The 24,058-nt window shown below is 42.9% G+C and overlaps 2 protein-coding genes across 2 annotated transcripts in view; one reads left to right on the top strand and one right to left on the bottom strand.

The window, feature by feature from the left end:
* The window catches only part of EIF2AK4 (eukaryotic translation initiation factor 2 alpha kinase 4), a 123,037-nt gene extending 116,672 nt beyond the window's left edge, over positions 1-6,365 (top strand). The window contains exons 34-39 of the mRNA XM_006831781.1: positions 242-300; positions 1,210-1,307; positions 2,987-3,055; positions 3,795-3,839; positions 5,696-5,814; positions 6,308-6,365. Coding sequence (XP_006831844.1) covers positions 242-300; positions 1,210-1,307; positions 2,987-3,055; positions 3,795-3,839; positions 5,696-5,814; positions 6,308-6,365 — 448 coding nt within the window. The remainder of the gene's footprint in view (positions 1-241; positions 301-1,209; positions 1,308-2,986; positions 3,056-3,794; positions 3,840-5,695; positions 5,815-6,307) is intronic.
* An 878-nt stretch (positions 6,366-7,243) lies between these two features.
* On the bottom strand, positions 7,244-13,121 carry SRP14 (signal recognition particle 14kDa (homologous Alu RNA binding protein)). The gene is made up of 5 exons (XM_006831780.1): positions 13,098-13,121; positions 12,915-12,987; positions 12,351-12,463; positions 8,169-8,201; positions 7,244-7,333 (listed from the first exon to the last, which is right to left on the bottom strand). Exons 1-5 carry the CDS (start codon positions 13,119-13,121, stop codon positions 7,244-7,246), a joined length of 333 nt encoding a protein of 110 aa, XP_006831843.1.
* Between the last annotated feature and the right edge of the window lie 10,937 nt (positions 13,122-24,058).

The raw sequence follows: 24,058 nt of genomic DNA, 5'->3' as shown, positions 1-24,058 counted from the left end.
CTGGACTACAAGGTCGGGTTTAACCTCAAGGTTGGCGGTTCAAAACTCACCAGCCATTCACCGTATATGGGGTCAATATGAGTCGGAACCGACTCGACAGCACTTAACAACAGTAACCAAAAGGGACATCTTTCTAAGTTTAATAGAAAAAGTGGCTCACTGTTAAGTGTGGGTCACTCTAAGTTATATCTGTTGCTTTTGCCTTATTGCTTCCTAATTATTTTTGTTTGCTTGTTTTTAGAGAAGCTTCCGATAATCTTGCAGTGCAAAATCTGAAGGGGTCATTTTCTAATGCTTCAGGTATAATTACTAATTATAATCTGGACGGAATAATGCCTATTTGTCACTTAATGCATGTATGTTTGCTCTCAAACCTAACAACTGGGTCTAATTACTTGTTACATCAGAAATTTGATTTTAAAGTTACAGTAATTTATCCAATAAATTGTCCCAAGTAGAACTTGTTCTACTTTGAAAGCCACATCCAAGAACATGATAAAATGACTGGGAGTCAGTAATACTTCTGACCGATTTCTTTCTTACTGTATTATTGTTACAAATGGTTTCATCTTCCTTTGACTCCATGTACTGTATAAATTAAAGGCAGATAATTTTCCTAGAAATCTGCCCAGTACAGAAGATGGAAGAAAAAGTCTTTTGAAGTTCATTAGAGAAAGATACTATATTGTTTTCATGCAAACAGTGGGAGAGCCATGTGATTAACACATTTAATTTCATCATGTATCTGTCAGCCTTTTTGAAAAAGAAGTGTTCCAGTTAAGTCTATGATAAGACATTTTTTAACTTTTAAAACTAACAGAATTGGGTCTTACAGGTTCAGTTCTGTTAGCATTGACTTTGTGCTACCATTTCAGATGCTTTTAGGAAATTTTTTTAAATACTAGAATTTAGGAAGTACTAAGTTTGATTTTCTTGGGTTCAGGAAGTTTTGGTGATGATACTGCATCTCTGTACCTTTATTGTCTCCCACCCCTACCTGAGGACAGAGGCTGGTGGTCTTAAAGTCCTGGGCTCTTTCCTGGTCAAGGGCAGATGGTTGCAGAGATAGAAAACAAGACCCAGATGTAATCTAGCTCTTGGAATGGCGACAAGATGGGCTCTCTCTAATAAACTCCACTGTCTCTCTGTGTTGTATTTCTGAGAATGAACCAGGAAAAGCTATGTATTTAGAAACTATCTTTGTTGCAGGCTTATTTGAGATCCACGGAGCAACAGTTGTTCCCAATGTGAGTGTGATTGCACCAGAGAAGCTGTCGGCCAGCACTAGGAGGCGGTATGAAACTCAGGTACATAGGCCAGCGCGGCAGAAAAGAAAGTACACAGGGAAGGAAAATAAAGTTTCCTGAAAATGGTTTTTCCCAATCCCCTAACTCAGTGGCTTCCAGAATTTCATCAGCACAAAGCATCTCTCTGGTGCTAGAGTTCTACTCTTACAAAGAAGCATCAGCAGGCAGCTAAATTCAGCTGTTTGTCAGAGTGCATTGGATCTACACAAAAATTGTTAAGTCTGGCTCTAGTGGCAAGTTGGGGTTTGTTTATATTTTATATAACAAAGCAGAAGAAATCTACCACAAAGACTTGAACCAGGCTTCTCATTTCATACATGTTAGTACCTGCTAAAATGCCTGAGGCTGGGCTACTTGCTGGGAAAAATATAAAGACATATAACATGGCCCCAGTCTTAAAGAGCTTAGAAGTCTATGCATTGTATATAATTAGAGAACAGCAGAAGAGAATAAGTAATAGAATGGTGAATTCAGTGCATTGAATGTTAGTGTGTGTTGTGGGAAAGACTTAAATGTATACTCTGGGTAATTAAAAACAGTGAGCCCTAAGGATTTTAAATGGGTAACGAGGAAAAGTGAGGGTGTTCCAAATGGATGGAGACTGGGAAAGGTGCTACAGACACACTGATAAATACAGCCAGGACACTAGCCAATCATTAGGGAAACATTAGAGCCCACATCTAGAAATTCAGTTAGATTATAATACAAAATTTCAGATACTAATTTTTGTAAGCTCTTTTAGCCCCAGTAATGGGTTTCGCCTATATTACCCTGCTAATTACGAATCGGGCTGTGAACCTTAAGGTCAGCGGTTCAAAACTACCAGCCGCAGGAGAAAGATGAGGCTTTCTACTCCCATAAAGATTTACACCCTCAGAAACCCTGTACAAGGTCACTCTGGGTCGAAACCGACTTGATGGCACTTAACAACAACAATTATAGGTCAGCAGTTCGAATTCACCAGCTGCTCCTCAGGAGAAAGATGAGGCTTTCTACTCCCATAAAGATTTACACCCTCAGAAACCCTGTACAAGGTCACTCTGGGTCGAAACCGACTTGATGGCACTTAACAACAACAATTATAGGTCAGCAGTTCGAATTCACCAGCTGCTCCTCAGGAGAAAGATGAGGCTTTCTGCTCCTGTGAAGATTTACAGCCTTGGTAACCCTAGACAGGGGTTGTGAATTGGAACCAGTTCGATGGCACACCACCACCGTGACCACCTATAGTTGTTTCTAAAGGACGTTGAGTAGAAACCTTTTTTTCATGTCTTCCTACAGCTTTTATCACCTATGTCAATGATATTTCTGTGTTCTAATTTGCTGTTGCCTTCTCCATTTTTCCAAATTTAGCTCTAATTTTAAAATGTCTTTGCTTCCAAGTACACTATTTCAAGTTCACTGAGCCTTTAGTGGGTATTTCAGAATTATAAAGAAATAAGCAACAAGATCATTAAACACATGATCAAAAATAGGTTATAAAAAAAAAAAAAGAATAGGTTATTAAAATCTTTTTTCCCCTGAGATCTCCCATCTTTCTGAAGCCGATTAAAACACATCTTTAGCTAAGGTTTAGAATCTTCCAAGTCTTGCTGTCTTTGTTTCCTGGAATTGAAAATAAAATGGCAAGAAAGATGGCATGGTTTGGCATGTCCTGAATTCTGTTTTCTCCTTATTAGGTACAAACTCGACTCCAGACCTCCCTTGCCAATTTACATCAGAAGAGCAATGAAATTGAAATTCTGGCTGTAAGTCAATCCTTTTAGCATTTTGAAGATGGCTTCTGTCCATACAAGGGGCTCGCTCTGATGGTGCCGTGGTTTAATTACTGGAGTGCTAACCACAGGTTGCTGTTTTAAACTCACCAGTCATTCCACAGGAGAAAGATGAGGCTATCTGCACCCATAAAGGTTGAGTTTTGGAAACCATTGAGAGCAATTTGTCCTATGGGGGTCTCTGAGTTGGAATCAACTCAAGTGACAGTGGATTGGTTTTTGGTTTTTTGGGGGGTGGGGTTTGGTTTTCTGTCCATACCTTATTTTCCCAGAGTTCAGGGCTCTTTTGCTCGGTGTCAACAGTATTTGGGTGCAGGCCTTGTCACTAACGTGAGCCACCTACAGTCTAAACCTATAAAAGACTGGGGAGAAAGCTGAACGGTTCTGTTTGATTTTCATTTCTTACTTTATTTCTCTGAAAGGGGTTAAGGGGAGTAGGAGGATGACAACAAAAATCGCTTCTCTAAATATTTCAGAGCTGTACCTCACTAAGCCTACACTGAGTTCATGTAGCAATGCCAACCCTCGGGGGTGCAGACAGAGAGAGCCGTGTCCACAGTTCATCAGTTCGTTGTTGGTTCAGCTTGTCTAGCAGAATAGCTTCCCAGGCTCTGCCAGGTCTAGTCATCCTACTGCTCCATCCAAAATGGCACCAAAGCAGTAGATGCCTAGAGTTCCCTGACAGATGATGTGCATTTCTGTATACTTACAGGTAGATCTACCCAAAGACACAATCGTCCAGTTTTTATCATTGGAGGTAAGCAAGATGGACTTTTCTGCACTGTGATGTATAAAATCCCAAAGCTTTGCTGATTTGCCAAAAGAAAACTGGAACGGGCATTGGGTTTTCTGAGTGACAACTGCTTTTCTGGTAGGTCTAGGAATCCAGTAGCATTGTTCCTTTTATGTAACATATATGGTATGGCGCTGTGGGTTAATGCGCTGGACTGCAGAGTCGGTTTGAACCACAAGGTCACGGTTCAAGCTCACCAGCCACTCCTTAGAAACCCTATGCAGGGTCACTATGGGTCAGAGCCAACTCCATGGCACTAAACACCAGTATTACTAAATCGTATGTGGGAGGGAATCATACTGTCTCCTTTCAGAGATCTTATCTGTTTAACAAATGCACAGTGCTTTCAGTGTGTATCAGACACGCTCTAAAAGGCCTTTCTAATCACGTTGTTGTTGTAAGTGCTGTCGAGTCGATTCCCACCTATAGCAACCCTGTATAGGGTTTCCGAGGAGCCGCTGCTGAGCTTACAGTTCAAATGACTTTGTAGTCTGACACATTAGCCCACAGCGCCACACCAGGACTACATTTTACAAGTTATTCATGTAATCAAAACAATCCTTAAAAGATTATTAAGTGTAGTCGAGTTGGTTCTGACTCATAGTAACCCTGTATAGGGTTTCTAAGGAGTGGATGATAGGTTTGAACCAGCAAACTTTGGTTAACAGTCCAATGCTTATCCTGTGGCACACCAGTTCTGTTAATAGCCCCCATTTTACAGACAAGTGAATGGAAGTAGAAAGATTACATATCTCACACAGTCACCTAGCTAGTAACAGAGCCAGGATTCAAACCTAGACAGACTAGTGGGAACTTTGTTCATCGTCCTACTATGCTGCCTCTCAAATAAGCACTTATTCCAGCTAAGGAAGCTCTCTTATAGAGGCAGAATTCTACAGAAGTCTCTTGTAAAAATGTAAATTGATTTAGGTCCTTTTTTTATGGATACAATGTCTTATTATCCAATAGCCTATTAAGAACGTTAGAAAATTTGTTCTTTTTACTATTAAGAATGGTCAGCTATAATTCACAATAAAACATTTAAATAAAAAAAAAAAAAAAGAATGCTCAACAAAAGTTTAATTAACTACAGCTCAATCTTTGCAATGTGACGTACCAAAGAATATGATTTTGCTTATCCTCTGTGTAGGCCCAAATGAAATGATAAATGAACTTAGCCCCATAACATTTCATAATACATTTTCTGTTGCTATTGCTCCGCGGGAGAAAGATGAGGCGTTCTGCTCCCGTAAAGATTTACAGCCTTGGAAACCCTGTACAGGGTCGCTATGAGTCGGAACCAACTCCACGGCACATAACAACAACAACAAGCTTGCAAATAAGCCTACACCACTGTACTAGCATTCTGGTGTGGCGCTGTGGGTTAATGCGCCAGACTTCAGAGCCATTTGAATTGCAAAGTCGGCAGTTTAAGCTCACCAGCTACTCCTTAGAAACCCTATACAGGGTTGCTATGGGTCAGAATCGACTCGATGGCACTTAACAACAACTGTACTGGCAATTTATTGATTTACGATACTATCCAATGGATACACACTGGTGGTGATATCCCCATTTCACACAAATTAAACTAAAATCAGCAATAACAGGTCTGTCACGTTAGCACTCTAGGGCCTGCAGCATGGTTAAACAGGCTCCACTAATATAGGCTTGTGTGAAAATGTTTCAGAAGAACCACCAGCTTTTCTGGCTCCCTAGAACTGATTTCTTCTGAGGCAAAAGCATTGGCATTTCGTTAGTGACCCAGAAATAGTGAGTCCATAAGCCCTAGTGTATTAAGTCTCCTCTTTTTTTCCTAGTGGGATGCTGATGAACAGGCATTTAACACATCAGTCAAGCAGCTGCTGTCACACCTACCAAAGCAAAGATACCTCAAATTAGTCTGTGACGAAATTTATAACATCAAAGTAGAAAAAAAGTAAGTTTTCACTTGGGTGTAAGCTTCACAAGGGTTTTAGAGTAACATACACAAATATCTCCTGGCTTGCTGAGGTTTGATGGCTGGTGTTGGAACTACAGCTGGCAAGCTGTTCATCAGTGGCAAAACAGTGCTCCCAGAAGTAGCTATCCCAAGTATAATTTTGTTCACCCAGGTAACTTACTTCTGAAAGTATGTTTAAATGACCTACTTTGTTTTATGCCCTTTTTTTCAAAATATCAGTCGTTCACATGATCATTCACTAACAAGGCAACAGCGAAGCCTGTGGGATGAAGAGTGACCTCATGGGGGGCCCGATACTTCAGACCTTAGCCAATCTGAGCTCCTATAAAACAGTTTGTTAGTGATTCATCCACCACTGGCTTAAACAAGTCTCCTACAGTAAAGTGTTCTAAAACTGTTTTTTAACTGGTCTTCACCTTTTGCATATATAGCTCTATCCTTGTAATCTACATTTTTCCCTTGTTTGCAGGGTGTCTGTGCTGTTCCTGTACAGCTACAGAGATGACTACTACAGAATCTTGTTTTAGCCCTAAAACCTGTTGCTCCAGTGTTCCGATGGACAAGGGCTCATCCTATGGAATGTTGTACATTCACTGTCATTTTAAAGTAACTTTAAACTCTAAAATGTGGTCTACCAAGTTGAGCTTTGTCAGATTGTCATGTGTACTGTAATTTTATAAACCTATCTTTTTGAATATAATAAATGGTTTCATATGTCTGCTGCTTTTTTAATAGCAAATCTATTAGCATGAAAAGTTTTTCAAGCTGGAACCTAGGAAACAGCCTTTTCTTCCCACAGCTACAACAAGGCATGTGTAAATGTCCACATTCAAGGGCAGAAAGAAACCAAGTCACCAAGTACCTTCCAGTTTTTATAAGCCATGAGATAATACATTTTATAAAATTGTTACCTTTATATACCAAACCACTCTTCAGTTAAACTCTATGAGAAACTGCAATAAATGAACAAACAAAATATTTAAAAAAAAAAAAAAAAAATGTTACCTTTCAATTCCAATAGCTTAGAAGAGGAGCCTATCCATTAACCCAGTCATTCCAGGATTAGGCGCTACTGCCAGAAATATTAAAGATGGGCACAGGAATAAACAAGAGACAACTGGTGCTGATAAATAGATGGGTTTAATGATACCACGGCTCTTCACTGAGATGGCTACTTAGACTTTAAACTACAATGCAGGAATATACAACATGCAACAGAGACCTATTAACTAAAGGTCTAAAATTAACTGACTCCTTACCACAACTAGCCTGTAAACATTGCATACCTTCTTCTGCCCTTCCTCCCTCCAAAATGAGAAAACAGTCACTGTGACTTTGTGGTCAAAAGTAAGAATCAAAGGAAAAAATAGCAACTCCATGGTCAGTTGGTGAAGTACAGCAGCCCTCACTGTGCAGCTTTGCTCTTCTTACTCTTGCTCTTTTTGTCCCTCTTCTTCAGTCCATCCATGTTAGCTCTGAGGAGATTTGAATAGGCCTGAAAAAGCGAGCGCATGATCTTAGTGGGGAGAGTTGCAAGATATCTACATAATGATACTGTTGTGTGTATTTGTCAGTTGCCTTTGCATGGGCTCTGGCTCAGGGGAACCATGGACAACATAAAACTACCTGATCCACCTTCCTGGCCGGTGGTACACTCAAGTCCACTGTGAAACCACTGTGTATTCTGAGTGTCTTCCAACGTAGGGGGCTCATCTCCCATCATTATATTGGATGATACACTATATAAGGATCCATACAGTTTTCACTGGCTAATTCTTAGTAATATATTGCCAGGCCTCTCTTCCTACTCTTAGTGTGACAGCTTTACTAAAGTGACCCTGCTATTACTTGAAATACTAGTGGCACAGCTTACAGTATCAAGCGCCACAGTATGGTAAACTGCCAGATGGGTGATGATGAATTTAGGATCACCATAATCAGAAAGCCTACCTGATAGAGAACAGTCCCATGAAACACTTGTATTTTAAGGAAAATGACATGAAAAGTAATTACACTTTTTCATTACTGTACCTTCTGCAACACACCCTTCACAGTGATTTGCACATACTTTTTTTACAAAAAAAAGACAGGCATTTTCTTTAACCATCCTACAAGTAGAAGATACCAGATGACTAACTTTATCAAACCTAGCTGGAAAACTAGGAAGGAGGCATTATCAGTGCTGAAAGCAGCATCCATAGCCTGGCAACTCTGTATTTGATATCAGATTTATCAAGAGCAGGGCCCCCAAACACTAGTCTTACCCAGAGGTCAGTATCATGCCTACTCTTTCCCTGAGAAGGATGGCATAGGGAGCACGAGAAACTCACCATCTGAAACTTATTCACTTCTTTGGAGCTCACCTGGAAAACAAGGGGGATAAAAGCCACCTGTTATCCACATAGGACTCCTCTGCCCCACCCCAGATCATCTCTCTGAAGCTACATGGGGACATCCTAATTAAAATATGCCTTCCTAGGATAAGCATTGGAATGCTAACCTCAAGGTCAGCAGTTCAAACCTACCAGTCACTCCTCAGAAGCTCTATAAAATGGGGTTGCTCTAGGTCAGAACTGACTTGGTGGCACTTAACAACCTGCCTTCCATTAATTCAGGCAAATTTAAGCACAGTGTAAATTTCCGTAAGAAAAGAAATTCCACCTCTGAAACAGATTACTTAGGTTTTTGTATTTCAAGATACCCAACTTTGTTTTTAAACCACACAATTTTGCTTCAATCTAAGTCTTCTCAAGGCAACTTATAAAGGAATACTTACCAACTAATTATGGTCTAACGGTCTCATGAATGTCTCCTACTAATGTGAATAACCGGCAGTCTGAGTCAGCCCCCGCAGAATAAAGAAGCACGCGCTCAGAATCCAGGGAGTCTCTCACTTGACCATATTCAACCTCCATCTATAAAGGGAAGGCTAGGACTCTGTTCACTAAATGTCTGTCCTCTCAGGAGTCCTGTGGTGCCACACTGAAGGATAAGCACAGGGCTGCTAACCACAGGCAATGGCTCAAACTCAACAGCCGCTCCTCAGAAACCCTATACAGCATTGTTATACGTCAGAACGGACTCGACAGCACTTAACATCAACATATCCTCAGAAAGATATAGTAATAATTAGCTTAACAAGCATTTGGTCCCAAGAAACTCTTCATTGAAGGCCTATCACAATACTACAGGATAAGGAATTAAATATTTATGCTCATTGCTCCTTAGAGAGTTACTGTTAAGTAAGGACCAACATACTACTTTTATTTCTACAAAAAATGTTAACAAGAACTAATCATTTCTTAATTTGTTTACTCTCTACCTTCTTCATTTTAATTTTCTTAAACAATTTATTGTGCTTTAGGTGAAAGTTTACACAGCAAATTAGTTTTCCATCTAATAATTCACACTTGGATTGTTCCATAATGGGGCCAGGGGCTCAGGCCCATGGTACCGGGGACACCAAGGACAACTGGCACAACACAGTTCACAAAGACATTGTTCTACAGACACTTTGGTGACTAGTGACTAGGGTCTTAAAAGCTCACGAACAGCCATCTAAAGAGCACCTACTACCTCCTTGTGTGGAGAAAGAAATGATGGAAACTGAAGAAGCCTGGATACAATCAGTCCCACAGATGAATGGACCACCTAAAAGAACTAGGTGCTGCCAGCTACCACTCCCACCTCCTCGGAAGGGATCACATTACCAAGTCCTGGATAGAGTGGTAATGGAACAAAAATCATAAAAATGACTGGCAAAACCCCTTAGGCACCCTTCAGTTCTGGAACTGAGTCGTTTCTGACTCAGCCACCCTGTATAGGGTTTCCGAGGAGCAGCTGGTAAACTGGAACAGCTAACCTTGCAGCTGAAACCAACCTTACAGTCCAGTGCTTATCCTACAGCACCACACCAGGTCTCCATAGCCAAACAACAGACAGGTCTGTAAGGGGAACAATAACACAAGGGAAGTATATACTACTTAAAATAATCAACCATTTGCAATCAGAAGGGCATCATTTATCCAAAGACAAGGTCCAGAAGGTTAGAATAGGACACAAGGAAGAATGGAAACGGAAACACAGGGAGGAAGTGGGATAAAGATGTTACAATGTGGAGATTGTAATCAATGACATAAAGCAAAATGTGTATGAATTGTTGAATGTAAAACTGATCATCTGCTCTGTAAACTTTCACCCAATTCACAGTAAAAAGTTAAAAAAGAAATCCATGTACAAAAGAAAAAGAAAAGTTATTCCGTGACATGGTTATAGCAGTCCCCCGTTCCACCCTGGGTTCCTCATTTCCATGTGTCTAGTTTCCCTGCCCCTCCCAGCCTTCTCATCTTTGGTTTTGGATAAATGCTGCCTTTTTGGTCTCAAAAGAAATGGTTACTCGAAGGAACCCATTCCTCGTGGGTGGTGTTATTTTATACATCAGTCTACTGCTTGGTTGAGAGGTAGCCTCTGAAAGTGGCTTTCATTCCACATTAAAAAGGTAGCTTTGGGGGGAGGGGGGGTTCCTTCAGTCTACATCTTTCAAACCAGTAAGTCTGGTCTATTTTTGAATTTGTCCTACATTTTTCTCCCATTCTAACCAGGCCCTTCTATTGTGTCCTTGATCTTAACAGTAGTGGTAGCTGGGCACCATCTAGTTCTTCTGGTCTCAGGCTAGAGCAGTTCGTAGTTCATGTGGACCATTAGTCCTCTGGACTAATTCCTTCCTTGAGTCTTAGGTTTTCTTCATTCTTCTTTGCTCCGAGTGGGAAGGAACCAATATGTGTCTTATGGCTGCTTGCAGGCATTTAAGTAAGACCCCAGACACTACTCAACAAACTAGGATGCAGAACACTGTCTTTATGTGCTATATGCCACTTGATCAGATGTCCCTCAAGACTATATGGCCCTTAGCCTTAAAGCCCAGCAGCTCAGTCCTATGAAGTATTTGGTTATGTCTAAGAAGTTCTCATAGGTCTGCTCCCACTCTGTGCTCTATTGTATATATATGTAAAAAAAAATCCATACCCATACCTATGTATAAGGAGCCCTCATGGCATATGGGTTGAGCCAGTAACCATAAGTTTGGTGGTTCAAACCTACCAACTGCCCACAGAGTAAGATAAGACTGTCCTCGCCCATAAAGACTAAGTCTCACAAACCCCAAGGAACAGTTCTACTCTGTCCTAGAGAGTCATTATGAGTTGGAACTATGAGTTTGGTTTGGGTTTTATACCTAAATATATTCATGCAGGGACAGCCTCGTACAATCTCCCACTCCTAAGGAGCATAGAGATCTACTTATGTGTCTACTCATAAATGACTTTATTACTACTATTGTTTCAGGATTGTACACATACGTTACAGTATTTACCATGGTGGCAGTGGTAGTGTGCTATCAAGTCAGTTCTGACTCACTGCAACCCTGTATATGGTTTCCAAGGCTGTAAATCCTTACAGGAGCAAAATGCCTCATCTTTCTCCACGAAGCGCCTGATGGATTCAAACCACAGTCCTTGTGGTCAGCAGCCCAATGTGTGACCCACTACGCTACCAGAACTCCTGAGTATTTAACAGAGTTGTCCTTTATCGTCACGTACTTAGTAAGTCACATTGTGCTGACTGCCTCCACATTGTGTATTGCCTTTCCCTTCACCAGAATTAATCCTCTTCAGTTTAATTTGTGAGATTTCTACTAAAGTAGTAACTGAAGGTCTTGGTTCCCTAATAGCTGGGAATTACGCACTTAATAATAAGCCAGCTGCATGTGTACAGTAGAACTGTGCTCCATTGGGTTTCCAAGGTTGTGACCCATCAGAAGCGCATCGCCAGGCCTTTCTTCCAAGAAGCCTCTAGGTGGGTTCAACTCACCAGCCTTTTGGTTAATTTGTTGTCAAGTGCCATGTGTCAGTTCCAACACTGTGTAGGGTTTCCGAGGCGTGGCTAGTAGATTTGAACCACTGACCTTTTGCTTAGCAGTCCAGTACTTATCCTATAGCACCACACGAAGACTCCTTTTGGTTAATGTTGTTGTTGTTAAATGCCGTCGAACTGATTCCGACCCATAGCAACCCTGTAAAGGGTTTCCCGGGAGCAGCTGGTGAGTTTGAACAACCAACCTTGCAGTTCAAACGGCTTTGCAGTCTGATGCATTAACCCACAGCGCCACACCAGGACTCCTTTTGGTTAATAGTCTAGTACTAAACCTGGTTACAAATTGGGCTCTGAACTGCAAGGTTAGCAGTTGGAAACTACCAGCTGCTCCATGGGAGAAAGATGAGGTTTTCTGCTCCCGTAGATTTACAGCCTCAGAAACCCTGTTCAGGGTCACTATGGGTCAGAACCAACTTGACGGCACTTAACAACAACAACAACAAACCATCTGATTCACCCATTATTCCACACACATACTAGCCCTTATTTATGAGAAAAAAGAAAAGCCAGGTACACACAGGTCCTATCTCAAAGCTCGTCTTGAAAACTCCACAACTGTGGTGGGTAGGAATCCAGCTTACCACTGTGCTGATCTTCTTTTTCCCATCAGTTGCTCTTAACAGACATTTGTTGTCAGAAGGCTCAAAGCTGTCCACAGTACCTTTCCTTGGAATGGGTTTAGTGCGACCATCATCTGCATTAAGAATACACCCTGGTGAACACAGCCACAGATGTTGACAGGCAGACAAACATCTGAAGAGGTTCCCTAAAACACCCCTACTGCTCTAGTTCTGTTTCCTCACCCGCTATCACCGACGGTGGGCAAACCTGGACAACTACACCCTACCTCCAGGACATAAACACTGTACCATCTCACTAATGGTGGGCAGGTGTGGGATCCTTGACCTGCTAGGGGCCCATGTAACCAGAGCCGACCTAACGGCTAAGAGCTGGCGGCCCCGCAGCCCTGAAGTGCCCAGTGCAGGAGGGAGTATACGGGAATGGTAAGGATCCGCGGCAGCCAGGCTGCGTCCGTGTTCCGGGCCACTGGGGACCCGGCCGGGACATCGCTCGGCTTCCAGGGCCCCCTCCCCCGGCTTCCTTCCGGCCTTGCTGAGACAGAGACCGAGACGACGGCGCCTTACACTTCTTCAGGGTGATGAACACGCTGCCCGACAACCGGCACTTCTGGAAGAGCCTGGTCAGCTCCGTCAGGAACTGGAACACAATAAGCCGACCCGGTGGTTAGGCGGCCCCAAGTCCCTGCCATGCCACATCCCGCAGGCGACAAAGGGGCGAGCGAAGCCCAGACCAGCAACAGTCCCTACCTGCTCGCTCTCCAGCAGCACCATCACGGAGCTGAACGTTCCCCTCCGTCAGCAGAAACACTTAGCAGTCGGAGCCGGAAATTTCGCCAAAGTGGGGCGGGACTTCCGCTGTTCAATTTCCAAACTCTTACACCAATCCCTGGGAGCAGTATCTCTGTGGATTAAAGCACCGGCTGCGAACAGAGGTTAGTGGTTCACGCCCATTCGAGAGAATGATAAGGTTTTCTGCTCCCACAAAGATTTAGAGCTTTTTTTTTTTTTCATATCCATAAACTTTATTTTTCAAAATTGTTAAAAACTAATCATACAGGAATATTTATTAATATATTTTAAAAGTATGAGTCAGAATCGATTTAACCTCATTTAATAGCAATTAGCCCTACAACCACCACCAATCCCAACTTCCGCTATCCTCTCCCAACCCCCCCCCTCATGCGCGCCTGCGCTCTGAGACGTCCGCCTGTCCCGTGGGAGGAACTAGGAGCGAGAATGCTAAACAAACGGTGAGTCAGTGCCTACTCACAAGATCTTGTATAGGGATTCCGAGGAGCGTCTGGTGGGTTCGAACTGGTCAGCAGTCCTGTGCTTTTCCTACAGCGCCACACCAACATTTATCCAACATTTGTTGTTTTTAAGTGTCGTCGAGTGAAGAATATCCAACACTATGTTGGGAATTGTTGCTTTTAAATGTCCTGAGTGTTCTGATACAACGGCCCTGTATAGTGTTGTTGTTAAGTGCCGGCGAGTCGATTCTGACCCATAGCGACCCTGAATAGGGTTTCCGGGTGAGCTTGAACCACCGACCTTGCAGTTCAAATGGCTTTGCAGTCTGGTACATTAACCCACAACACTACACCAGGATTATGCACTGGGCCGCAAGGTCAGTTTGAACTTCAAGGTCAGCGGTTCAAATTCACCAGCCGCTCCTCGGAAACCTTACACAGGGTTGGTATGGGTCGGAACTAACTCGATGGCGTTTAACAGCAACAACATCAGTTTACGAGGAGTAGCTGGTGGGTTTGAACTGCCAACATTGTGGATAGAAAGCCAGTGCTTATCCTAGAAGACCTATATGATGGATAACTTAATTTAGTAATTTATTGGTTCTGTTGCCTCATCCTTAAAGTTGTTGTTAAGTGCCATCAAGTCAGTTCTGACCCACAGTGACCATGTAGAGGGTTTTCAAGGAAGGACTGGTAAACTAGAACCACCAACCTTGAGATTCAGACCGACTTTGCAGTCCAGAGCAGTATGAGTTCATATAAGCAAGGAGCTCTGGTAGAGTAATGGTTACTAGTTAGGCTGCTAACCCCAAGGTCAGCAGTTCAAAACTGCCAGCCATTCCTTGGGAGAAAGATGACACTTTCTACTCCTGTAAAGATTTACAGCCTCAGAAACCCTATACAGGGGGTTGCTATGAGTTGGAACCAACTCCATAGCACACCAGCATCATCACCATAAAACACTGAACAGAAACTGTTTAAAAACATCTGTGGCGTGGTAATTATTGCTGTGTTTATTAGCATTGTCATCATAATGAATGCTGTTGGAGATCCTCTGAGCTATCCTTCTTCACTTATGAGTTCTCTGAACAAAATGAATGGTACCAAAGACTGACTCCCGTTCTAATAAGCCCAGTTTTCATTTCATCTCTGGATACCTGTATTCTAGACTGTGCTCTGCCAATAGCTCAGAAATCTAAAATCAGGGTGTCTGCAGGGCCCATCCCATCCAGAGACTTCCGGAGAATTGGTTGCCTTACCTTTTTACAGCTTATTGAAAAGAAAAGACACTGCCAGTCAGTTCATTCTGACTCACAGTGACCCTGTAGGACAGAGCAGAACTGCTCCTTTGGGTTCTCAAGACACTAAATTTTTAGGGGTGCAGACAGCCTCATTTTTCTCCTGAGCAGCTGGTGGGTTCGAACTGCTGACCTGCACATCCAGGGCCACCTCTGTCCTTTGCCTGTGACCCTTTTCTCACATGACTTCAGCCTGTACCGTCACAGCTCCAGCGACGGCCTCTTTGTGTAAGGAGCCTTGTGATTGCAATGGCCCAATTGGGTAAACCAGGATAATAATCACATCTGCAAAGTCCTTTTTGTAATGTAAGGTAACACATTCACAGGTTCCATGGATTGGAACATAGACATATTTAGGATGCCATTTCTCAGCATATCGTAAAAGTATTGCAGAATGCCCGCTGTTAACACTCTGCAAAAAGTATGTAGAAAGATGAGAAGTTCTGTTAGGGTCAATAATATCTTAGGAAGTGTTTATTACATAAATTGTGTCCCCCAAAAAATACGTTGAAGTTCTAACTCCTGGTACCTGTGAAGGTAACCTTGTTTGTTAATTTACCTGAGAACATAGTCTTAAATTACTCTGAGTACTAGAGTATGTTCTAATCCAATCTGAGTGGTGTCCTTTTCAAGAGAAGAAACAGGTAGACAGGCAGAGGAAGGACAGCTCTGTGAAACGGCCACCAGAAACTGGAAGAGACAAGAAAGGATCTTCCCTTAGAGACTTGGGAGGGAGCATGGCCTTTCTGGCTTATTAATGTGGACTTCTAGCCTCCAGAACTATGAGAAAATAATTTTTTTTTTTTTAAAGCCACCCACTTTGTGGTAATTTTGTCCGATTAATACAATGTTCAGGTGGAATTACCAAGTAAGCAGCTTGATATGAGTTTGGAGATCAGAGAAGAAATAGTAGAAGTAGTAGCAGTAAAGTGTCGCCAAGTCAATTCTGATTCATAGCAACCCTGTTTCTCAGGAGCAGCTGGTAGGTTTGAACCACCAACCTTGTGGTTAGCAGCCTCGTTTGTATCCTACAGCACCACTCCAGGATTCCCAAAGAAGAGGTAAGAGCTGTAAATAAAAATTGGGGAGTCATTTTCAGATGTCATGGGACTAGCACAGATTAGAGCAGTCTGGTAAAAACTCCTCCTATGGACTGCCAACACAGGTCCTCTTGTTATTAATTAACATAAAAGGAGCTCTGGTAGCGTAGTGGGTACAAATCAGGCTGCTAACCTCACAGTCAGCAGTTCGAAACTACCAGCTGTTCCGTGAGAGAAAGATGAGGCTTTCTGCTCAGATAAAGATTTACAGCCTTGGAAACCCTGTTTAGGGTCGCTATGAGCCAGAACCGACTCCAAAGCACATAACTACCACTGCCAAGGAGTCCTGGCGTGGCACTGGACCAGATAACGCACTGGATCAGAAGGTGGGCTTGAACCGCAAGATTTGCGGTTCAAATTCACCAACTGCTCCTCAGAAACCATATTCAGGGTTGCTATGTGTCAGATCTGACTCAACAGCATTTAACAACAACAACAAAGAGTCTTAAAGGAGCCCTGGTCAGCATAGTGGATTACAAGCTGGACTGCTAACCACAAGGTCAGCAGTTCGTTACCAGCCATTCTGTAAAAGAAAGATGAAGCATTCTGCTCCTGTTGAGATTTCCTACCTCAGAAACCCTATACAAGGTCGCTGTGAGTAGGAACAGGCTCAATGGTACACAACCACAACCACCACCACCACCACCAAAGAGCTTTAGGCCCTGGTATCACTAGTTCACAAGTCAAAGGCCTGGTTGGGAGTACCAGATTGGCCAACCCTACATCATATAGTCGCTATATGATGTTAAGTCATATAAGTCATATATGATGTTAAATCGGTCAGAACCGACTTGACGGCACTTAACAACAACAACATCATATACCTAAGCCCAGTGGGTGAGAAGATTGACCTTCTAACCCCTTTTTTTTTTTTCCTTGCCTCTCACCAAGATCTACACAGTGGGAGCTACAAATAGATTCAGGTCTAGGGAACCAAGAGCTACAGAAGGTTATCAGCCTAGGGTGATAAATGAACAAAGGGTGCTGGGAGTTTGGAAGAAAGTGTGAAATAATCAGCGTGAACCTGTTCGGCTGTGTTATATGGAAAGGAAAATTTGATCAATAATAACCGGAGTTCAAAGGTTTTATTGGGCGTGGGCAATGAAAACTGTTCAGGAGCAGGGAGCTCACCTCTGAGTTCCCCACATTATGATTTTGATCTGCTTATATACTGTGCAAACTATCATGGAATTTCCCAAGAGGGAAATTTAAAACAACTGATTGCCATTCATTTAATAGGCAGTAGACAGGTTGGAGTGGTTTATTAAGTTTGTGTATCTGCATTCTATAGGCTAGGTACAGCTTTTCTAATTCTTTAAACGTTCCTAAAAACTGTCTTTTTAGTGAGTTTTTGTTTCTGAGAAGGGTTAATAGTTACATTTAACCGTTGTCAAATTGCTAGGGCCCATTTGATATTTGAAATTAAGGATTTAAGAGGAACCAGTTGCAGCAATTGTGTGATCTAAGGGTTGGCCTAAATGACGAGCCTTGTGCTCTGAGTTTCTATCATTCATTGAACATTGTTGTTGATGAGTGCTGTTGAATAGGTTCCAACTCATAGGAACAACTGGTGGGTTTGAACAGCCAACCTTGTGGTTCGCTGTCCAGTGCTGATCCTAGAGCACCACACTAGCAATGTTTTCTGGTGCCATGGGGTAGGTAGCGGGTGAAGAACACACAGACTAGAGGCCAATTCATCTGAAGATTAGCCTTCATTGTGAACACATCTCACCTGACTCCCCTGGCCTCAGTCACACCTCAGTCGCATTCAAGAATCAGCAGTTGTGCTGCCCACTCTAAATGATGTCTAAAGACCACCCACAACAGAAAAACTACTCTATTTTGCTATTTCTAAGGAGCTCTGATAGCGTAGTGGTTACGAATCGGGCTGCTAACTTCAAGGTCAGCAGTTCAAAACTACCAGCTGCTCCACAGGAGAACGATAAGGCTTTCTGCTCCCATAAAGATTTACAGCCTCGAAAACCCTGTACAGGGTCGCTATGAGTCGGAACCGACTCCACAGCACATAACCACCACCACCAAGGAGTCCTGGTGTGGCGCTGTGGGCTAATGCATCAGACTGCCAAATTGTGTGAACTGCAAGGTCAGTGGTTCAAGCTCACCAGCTGCACCTTAGAAACCCTATACAGGGTCGCTATGGGTCAGAATCAACTCGATGGCACTTAACAACAGCAGCAACATTAAACTTCTTGTTGTTGTTGTTAAATGATGTTGAGTCGGTTTAGAGTTTCCAAGGAGTATCTGGTAGATTTGAGCTGCTATTCTTGTGATTTGAAGTCCGAAGCTGATCCTACAGCGCTACACCAGAAATCCTTGTTGTTGTTGTTAAGTGCTAGCAAGTTGGATCTTAGTGACCAAGTAGTCGGTTGGTGGGTTCTGACTCACACAGCAACCATGTATAGCGTTTCCAAGTAGAAAGCAGCTGGTGGGTTTGAACTCCCGAACTTATGGTTCACAGTCCAGTGCTTATCCTACAGTGCCACATAAAAAGGAGTACAAGGTCGGTGGTTCAAGCTTACCAGTCGCTCCTAGGAAACCCTATACAGGGTAGCTATGGGTCGGAACTGACTCCACGGCACTTAACAACAACATTTAGGTTAAAGGTTGATTATTTTACAGCTGCAGTTACACTAGTGCAATTAAGCTCTGCAGTTCCTAGGGCAAAGTTTAGTAGTGAGATACATAGATGCAGGGAACCTGGCAGCCTGGGTCTGAGTTCCAAATCTACCATTTATTTTCAAAGTAACTACAGAAAATTACATACCCTTGCTAAAAGACGGTTTTCAAAAAATAGATGAAATCTGGACTCTCTTACCTATGTAAAGATTTTGTTTAACTGATTATTAGTGAAGAAACCTGGCAGATATCAATAACCCATTCTTCAAAGGCAAATCCAAAGAATGGATATATTTAAAGATCATTGATGTTGGTGGAGACTGTCAAGGAGATTTTGACTCATAACAGCTCTATGTGACAGAGTACAATGATCCCATAGGGCTCCTAAGGGTCCCTCATGGTGCTGTAGGACAGACACTGATTTGCTAACCCAAAGGTTGGCAGTTCAAACCAACCAGTCCACTCCTTGGGAGAAAAATGAGGCTTTCTGCTCCCATAAAGACTTACAGCCTCGGAAACTGTATACAGGGTCACTAGAAGTCATCACCCATTTGATGGCAGTGGATTTTTTTTTTTTTTTTTTTTTGTATAGGGTTTTCTAGGCTGTAATCTTGACAGGAACAAATCAGCAGGCCTTTCTCCTGTGGAGAAGATTTGTGGTTGCTAACGGCTAACCTTTTAGTCAGCAGCTTAACTGTTGTGCCAAGAGGGCACCTTCAGATTTTAGATTATTGTTTGGTGCTTCCCAATAAAATTTGTAAATGGAGGCAAAATTGAATTTTCCACTCAACAGAATCATTTGCATATCCTTAGATAAGAATCATTAACATTTCACCTGGTCTCTGTAACCTTGTTGTTGTTGTGTGCCTTAGAGTCGGTTCTGACCCATAGCGACCCTGTACAGGGTTTCCAAGGCTGTAAATCTTTACGGAAGCAGAAAGCCTCATCTTTCTCCCACGGAGCAGCTGGTAGTTTCGAACTACTGACCTTAAGGTTCACAGCCCGATTCGTAACCACTACGCTACCAGAGAGTTGTTAAACAGCTCGAAGGCAATGTAAAGCTGGTGGTAGTGGAGGTGGTTAGGTGCTGTGGAGTCAGTTCTGACTCATAGTGACCCTGTACAGGGTTTCCGAGGCTATAAATCTTTACCGGAGCAGAAAGCCTCATCTTTCTCCCACGGAACAGCTGGTAGTTTAGAACTGCTGACCTTAAGGTTCATAGGCCGATTCGTAACCACTACACTACCAAAAGCTGGCATTATATAAACCCAGAATTTAGTGTGCTCCAAACAAGACCTAGCTTTTCATTCTTATTTCAAACATTCTTACCTCCCACTGTGCTTCAATTTCTTCATCTAAAAAATGAGGACTGAATTAAAGTGCTGCCTCCCCATGGTGGTGTTGTTTTTGATAAGTGCTATCAAGTCGGTTTCAACTCCTAGCGACCTGTATGAGGTTTCTGAGGAGCGGCTGGTGAGTTTGAACAGCCGACCTTGAGGTCTAATGCTTAAGAGTTAGCATCAGCATTATTACCTCCAAGCACTTAGACTGGAGTTGTGTGTTCCCGTTTCCTCTTTGTCAAGGTGAATTCTTTCTATAGAAGTGAATCCCAAAGATGTGGTGTTCTATGCCTTCAAGTCAGTTCTGACTCTTACCAACCTGTATAGGATTTCCGAGTGACTGGTGGGTTTCAACCGCTGTCCTTGTAGTAAGCAGTTTAGAACCACAACAGAACTCCCAGAGAAGAGGTAAGGACTATAAATAAAAATTGGGAAGTCATTTTCAGATGCCATGGGACTAGCACAGATTGGAACAAGAATGCCAGATGCCATGCACCTTGACAGTTTGTCTTGTACTAGAGATGTTGTAGCGTAGTGGTTATGAGTCGGGCTGCTAACCTCAAGGTTGGGAGTTTGAAACTACCAGCTGTTCCGCGGGAGAAAGATGAGGCTTTCTGCTCCTATAAAGATTTACAGCCTTAGAACCCCTGTGCAGGGTCGCTGTGGGTTGGAACCGACTCCATGGTACTTAACAACAACAACAAGAGGTGTGACGCTGTAGCATAAGCTCTGGACTGCCAACCACACCCACCAGCTGCTCCCTGGAAACCCTATACAGATGACACTTAACAACAACAAGGGGAAAAAAGACCCCAAATTCAAACATATTCTATAGAGACTGATTTATTAAGCCTTAGGGAGGACAAGGGGTCCTGGTGTGACACTGTGGGTTAATGCGCCAGACTGCGAATCCATTTGAACTGCAAGGTCGGTGGTTCAACTTACCAGCTGCTCCTCGGAAACCCTATACAGGGTTGCTATGGGTCGGAACAGACTTGCTGGTATTTCACAACAACAAGGAGGACAAAGTCTGCTATACCTCCCTGAAAGCCCCCTATCTTGGAAGTTAAGTGGAGTCAGGCATGGTTAGTACTTAGATGGGAAACTGCCTGGGAATACCAGGTGCGGTAGGCATTTAGGAATCCTGGTGTGGTGCTGTGGGTCAATTCACTGAACAGCAAGGTCAGTTTGAACCACAAGGTCAGCAATTCAAACTCATCAGCCATTCCTTGGAAACCTTTTACAGGCTCAATATGAACCGGAACCAACTCAATGGCACTTAACGACAAGAACAACAAGGACAAAAATAAAACAAAGACACTCATCCTGGATGAGGGAAACCATCAGCCTGCACACAGTACAGTACAGGTGATAGAAAACAATCAGTGATCACAAGGTCAAGATTGGCGGCAGATATATAATCACCATCACAGGCAGGAAGCGTAATAACTGCATGTTGCTACTTGGTTCTGGGGTTTCTACAAGTGGCTGGACAGGACTCATGATCGTGTAACCTTGAGTCAGAGTCATCAGGACCCCAATTTTTCATTTAAGTTAGATTAAATTTACATTTATTTTCAGTAAATATAATATATGCTATATTTATTTTCACATGTATATGAGGTTATATGGTTTGGATCAGTTGCACCTTAGTCCTCAAACTGATATCTTTGCTGTTGACACTTTAAAGAGGTCTTGTGCGGCATATTTGCCTAATGCAATATGTCGTTTGATTTCTTGACTGCTGCTTCCATGGAACTAGGGATATCATTGCCGATGTCAGATGGATCGTGACTAAAAGCAGAGATACCAGAAAGAGGTTTACTTGTGTGTTATTGACTATGCAAAGGCTTTCAACTGTGTGGATCATAATAACTATGGATAATATTTTGAAGAATGGGTATTCCAGAACACTTAATTATGCTCATGAGGTACCTATACATAGCCCAAGAGGTGGTTATTCAAACAGAACAAGGGGACAATGAATGGTTCAAAATCAGGAAAGGTGGATCCTTTCACCATACTTATTCAATCTGTATGTGGAGAAAGTAATCCTAGAGGCTGGATCATATGAAGAAGAACTTGGACTGGAGGAAGACTCATTAACAACTTGTGATATGCAGATAGCACAGCCTTGCTTGCTGGAAGTGAAAAGGATTTGAAATACTCATGAAAATCAAAGACCACACACAGCCTTCTGTATGGATTGCACCTCAATATAAAGAAAACAAAAATCCTCACAACTGACCCAATAAATAACATCATGATAAATAGAGAAAAGATTGAAGTTGTCAAAGACTTCATTTTGCTTGGGTCCACAATCAACACTCATGGAAATAGCAGTAAAGAAATCAAATAAAGTATTGCATTAGGCAAATCTGCAGCAAAAGACCTTTTAAATGTTTAAGAACAAAGCTGTAAATTTGAGGACTAAGGTGCACCTGCCCCAAGCCATGGTATTTTTCAATAGCCTTATAGAGATTCAATGCATTTGAACTATGGTTGGAGAAGAATATTAAAACTACCATGAACTTCCAGAACAAATAAACCTCTATTGGAAGTAGTACAACCCGAATGCTCCTTAGAAACCAGGGTGGAAAGACTTCAACTCTCATAATTAGAACATGTCATCAGGAGGGACCAATTCCCTAAATTGGAGGGTCCCCGAAAAAGAAGAAACGGCAACAGCATTGGGGTCAAACGTCACAGTTGTGAGGATGGCAGTGTTGCATTCGCTTGTGCATAGAGTCTCTTTGAGTTGGAGCAACTAACAACAACACGTTGAGAGCCTCAGGGCTCCAGGGATTTCGACCCCAACCCCAACCTGAACCCCGGCTTGATGTTCTTGATTTAGATTCACAGTATGAGGGCGCTAGCCTGGAGTCAGAAAGCCTGGGTTTGCCACCAATTCTGCCACCAAGTCCTTGTCCCTTACTTAAGTCTGAAAGTACTTAACTGCAGTTTCCTGTAGTGCCTCTTCCATAGAGTTGTTTTAGGATTTAAATGAGATAATCAGTGTAAAGGCCTCAGAGGAATCAACCAATAGATATTCATCATTATTTCCCACCTTTATATTACGGACTAGATTGCTAATGTCACTTGTATTCCAAAATGCTGAGTTAGTTCTTGTCTACTCCAAGCCCCTCCTGGGGGCCCTAGTTAAGTTTCCAGAGCCCAAGAGTGTCAGTGATTAGCACGGGCCTTCCCCTTGCCAGAAGGCCAGAGCTGGGATTTGCCTGCAGCGCTCCTCAGGGCCAGCAGGGGACGCCCTGACCTCACCATTCATCCTTAGCCAGCAACAGCCCCGAAGGTTCCTAGATCTTCTTGCCCCATCACTTACCTTGTTGTTAGGTGCACTGAGTCAGTTCTGACTCATACTGCCATGGAGTCAATCCAACTCACAGAGACCCCGCATAGGGTTTCCAAGTCTGTAAATCTTTCCAGGAGCAGAAAGCCTCATCTTTCTCCCATAGTGCAGTTGGTGGCTTTGAACTGCCAACCCTGTGGTTAGAAATCCGTTGCTTATCCTACAGTGCCACCAACCTTGCATATAACAGAACAAAACCCCACCCAGTCCTACACCATCCTTACACTCATTGCTGTGTTTGAGCCCATTACTGGGGTCACTGTATCAGTCCTTCTCGTTGAGGGTCTACCAAGAATGATGTGCTCCTCCAGGAACTGGTTCCTCCTGATAACAAGTCCAGAGTACATAAGGTAGTCTTACCTCATTTCTAAGCTTACCTTACACCATAAGAATACCCAAGATTGTGGTCATTGTTTTTCAAATTTTATTCAGCTGGGGCTACAGCTTTCTGCATAGCAAATTATTGTTCACAGTGGCGTCCTGGTGTGGTGCTGTGGGTTAATGTGCCAGACTGCAAAGCCGTTTGAACTGCAAGGTTGGCAGTTCAAGCTCACCAGCCGCTTCTTGTAAACCCTACACAGGGTCGCTATGAGTCAGAACCCGACTTGATGGCACTTAACAACAAGCGACCTGCTGTGCCAGGCACTGGGATTGCAGTAGTGAAGAAGGCTGGGGAGGGGTGTACCTTTGTCGTTCTGTGCCATCACGTCTATCAG

The sequence above is a fragment of the Chrysochloris asiatica genome, unplaced genomic scaffold, assembly GCF_000296735.1.
Source record: "Chrysochloris asiatica unplaced genomic scaffold, ChrAsi1.0 scaffold00004, whole genome shotgun sequence".
Lineage (NCBI taxonomy): Eukaryota > Metazoa > Chordata > Mammalia > Afrosoricida > Chrysochloridae > Chrysochloris > Chrysochloris asiatica.
The sequence above is the reverse complement of the archived record's forward strand: the minus strand, read 5'-3'. Positions and strand labels throughout refer to the sequence as shown.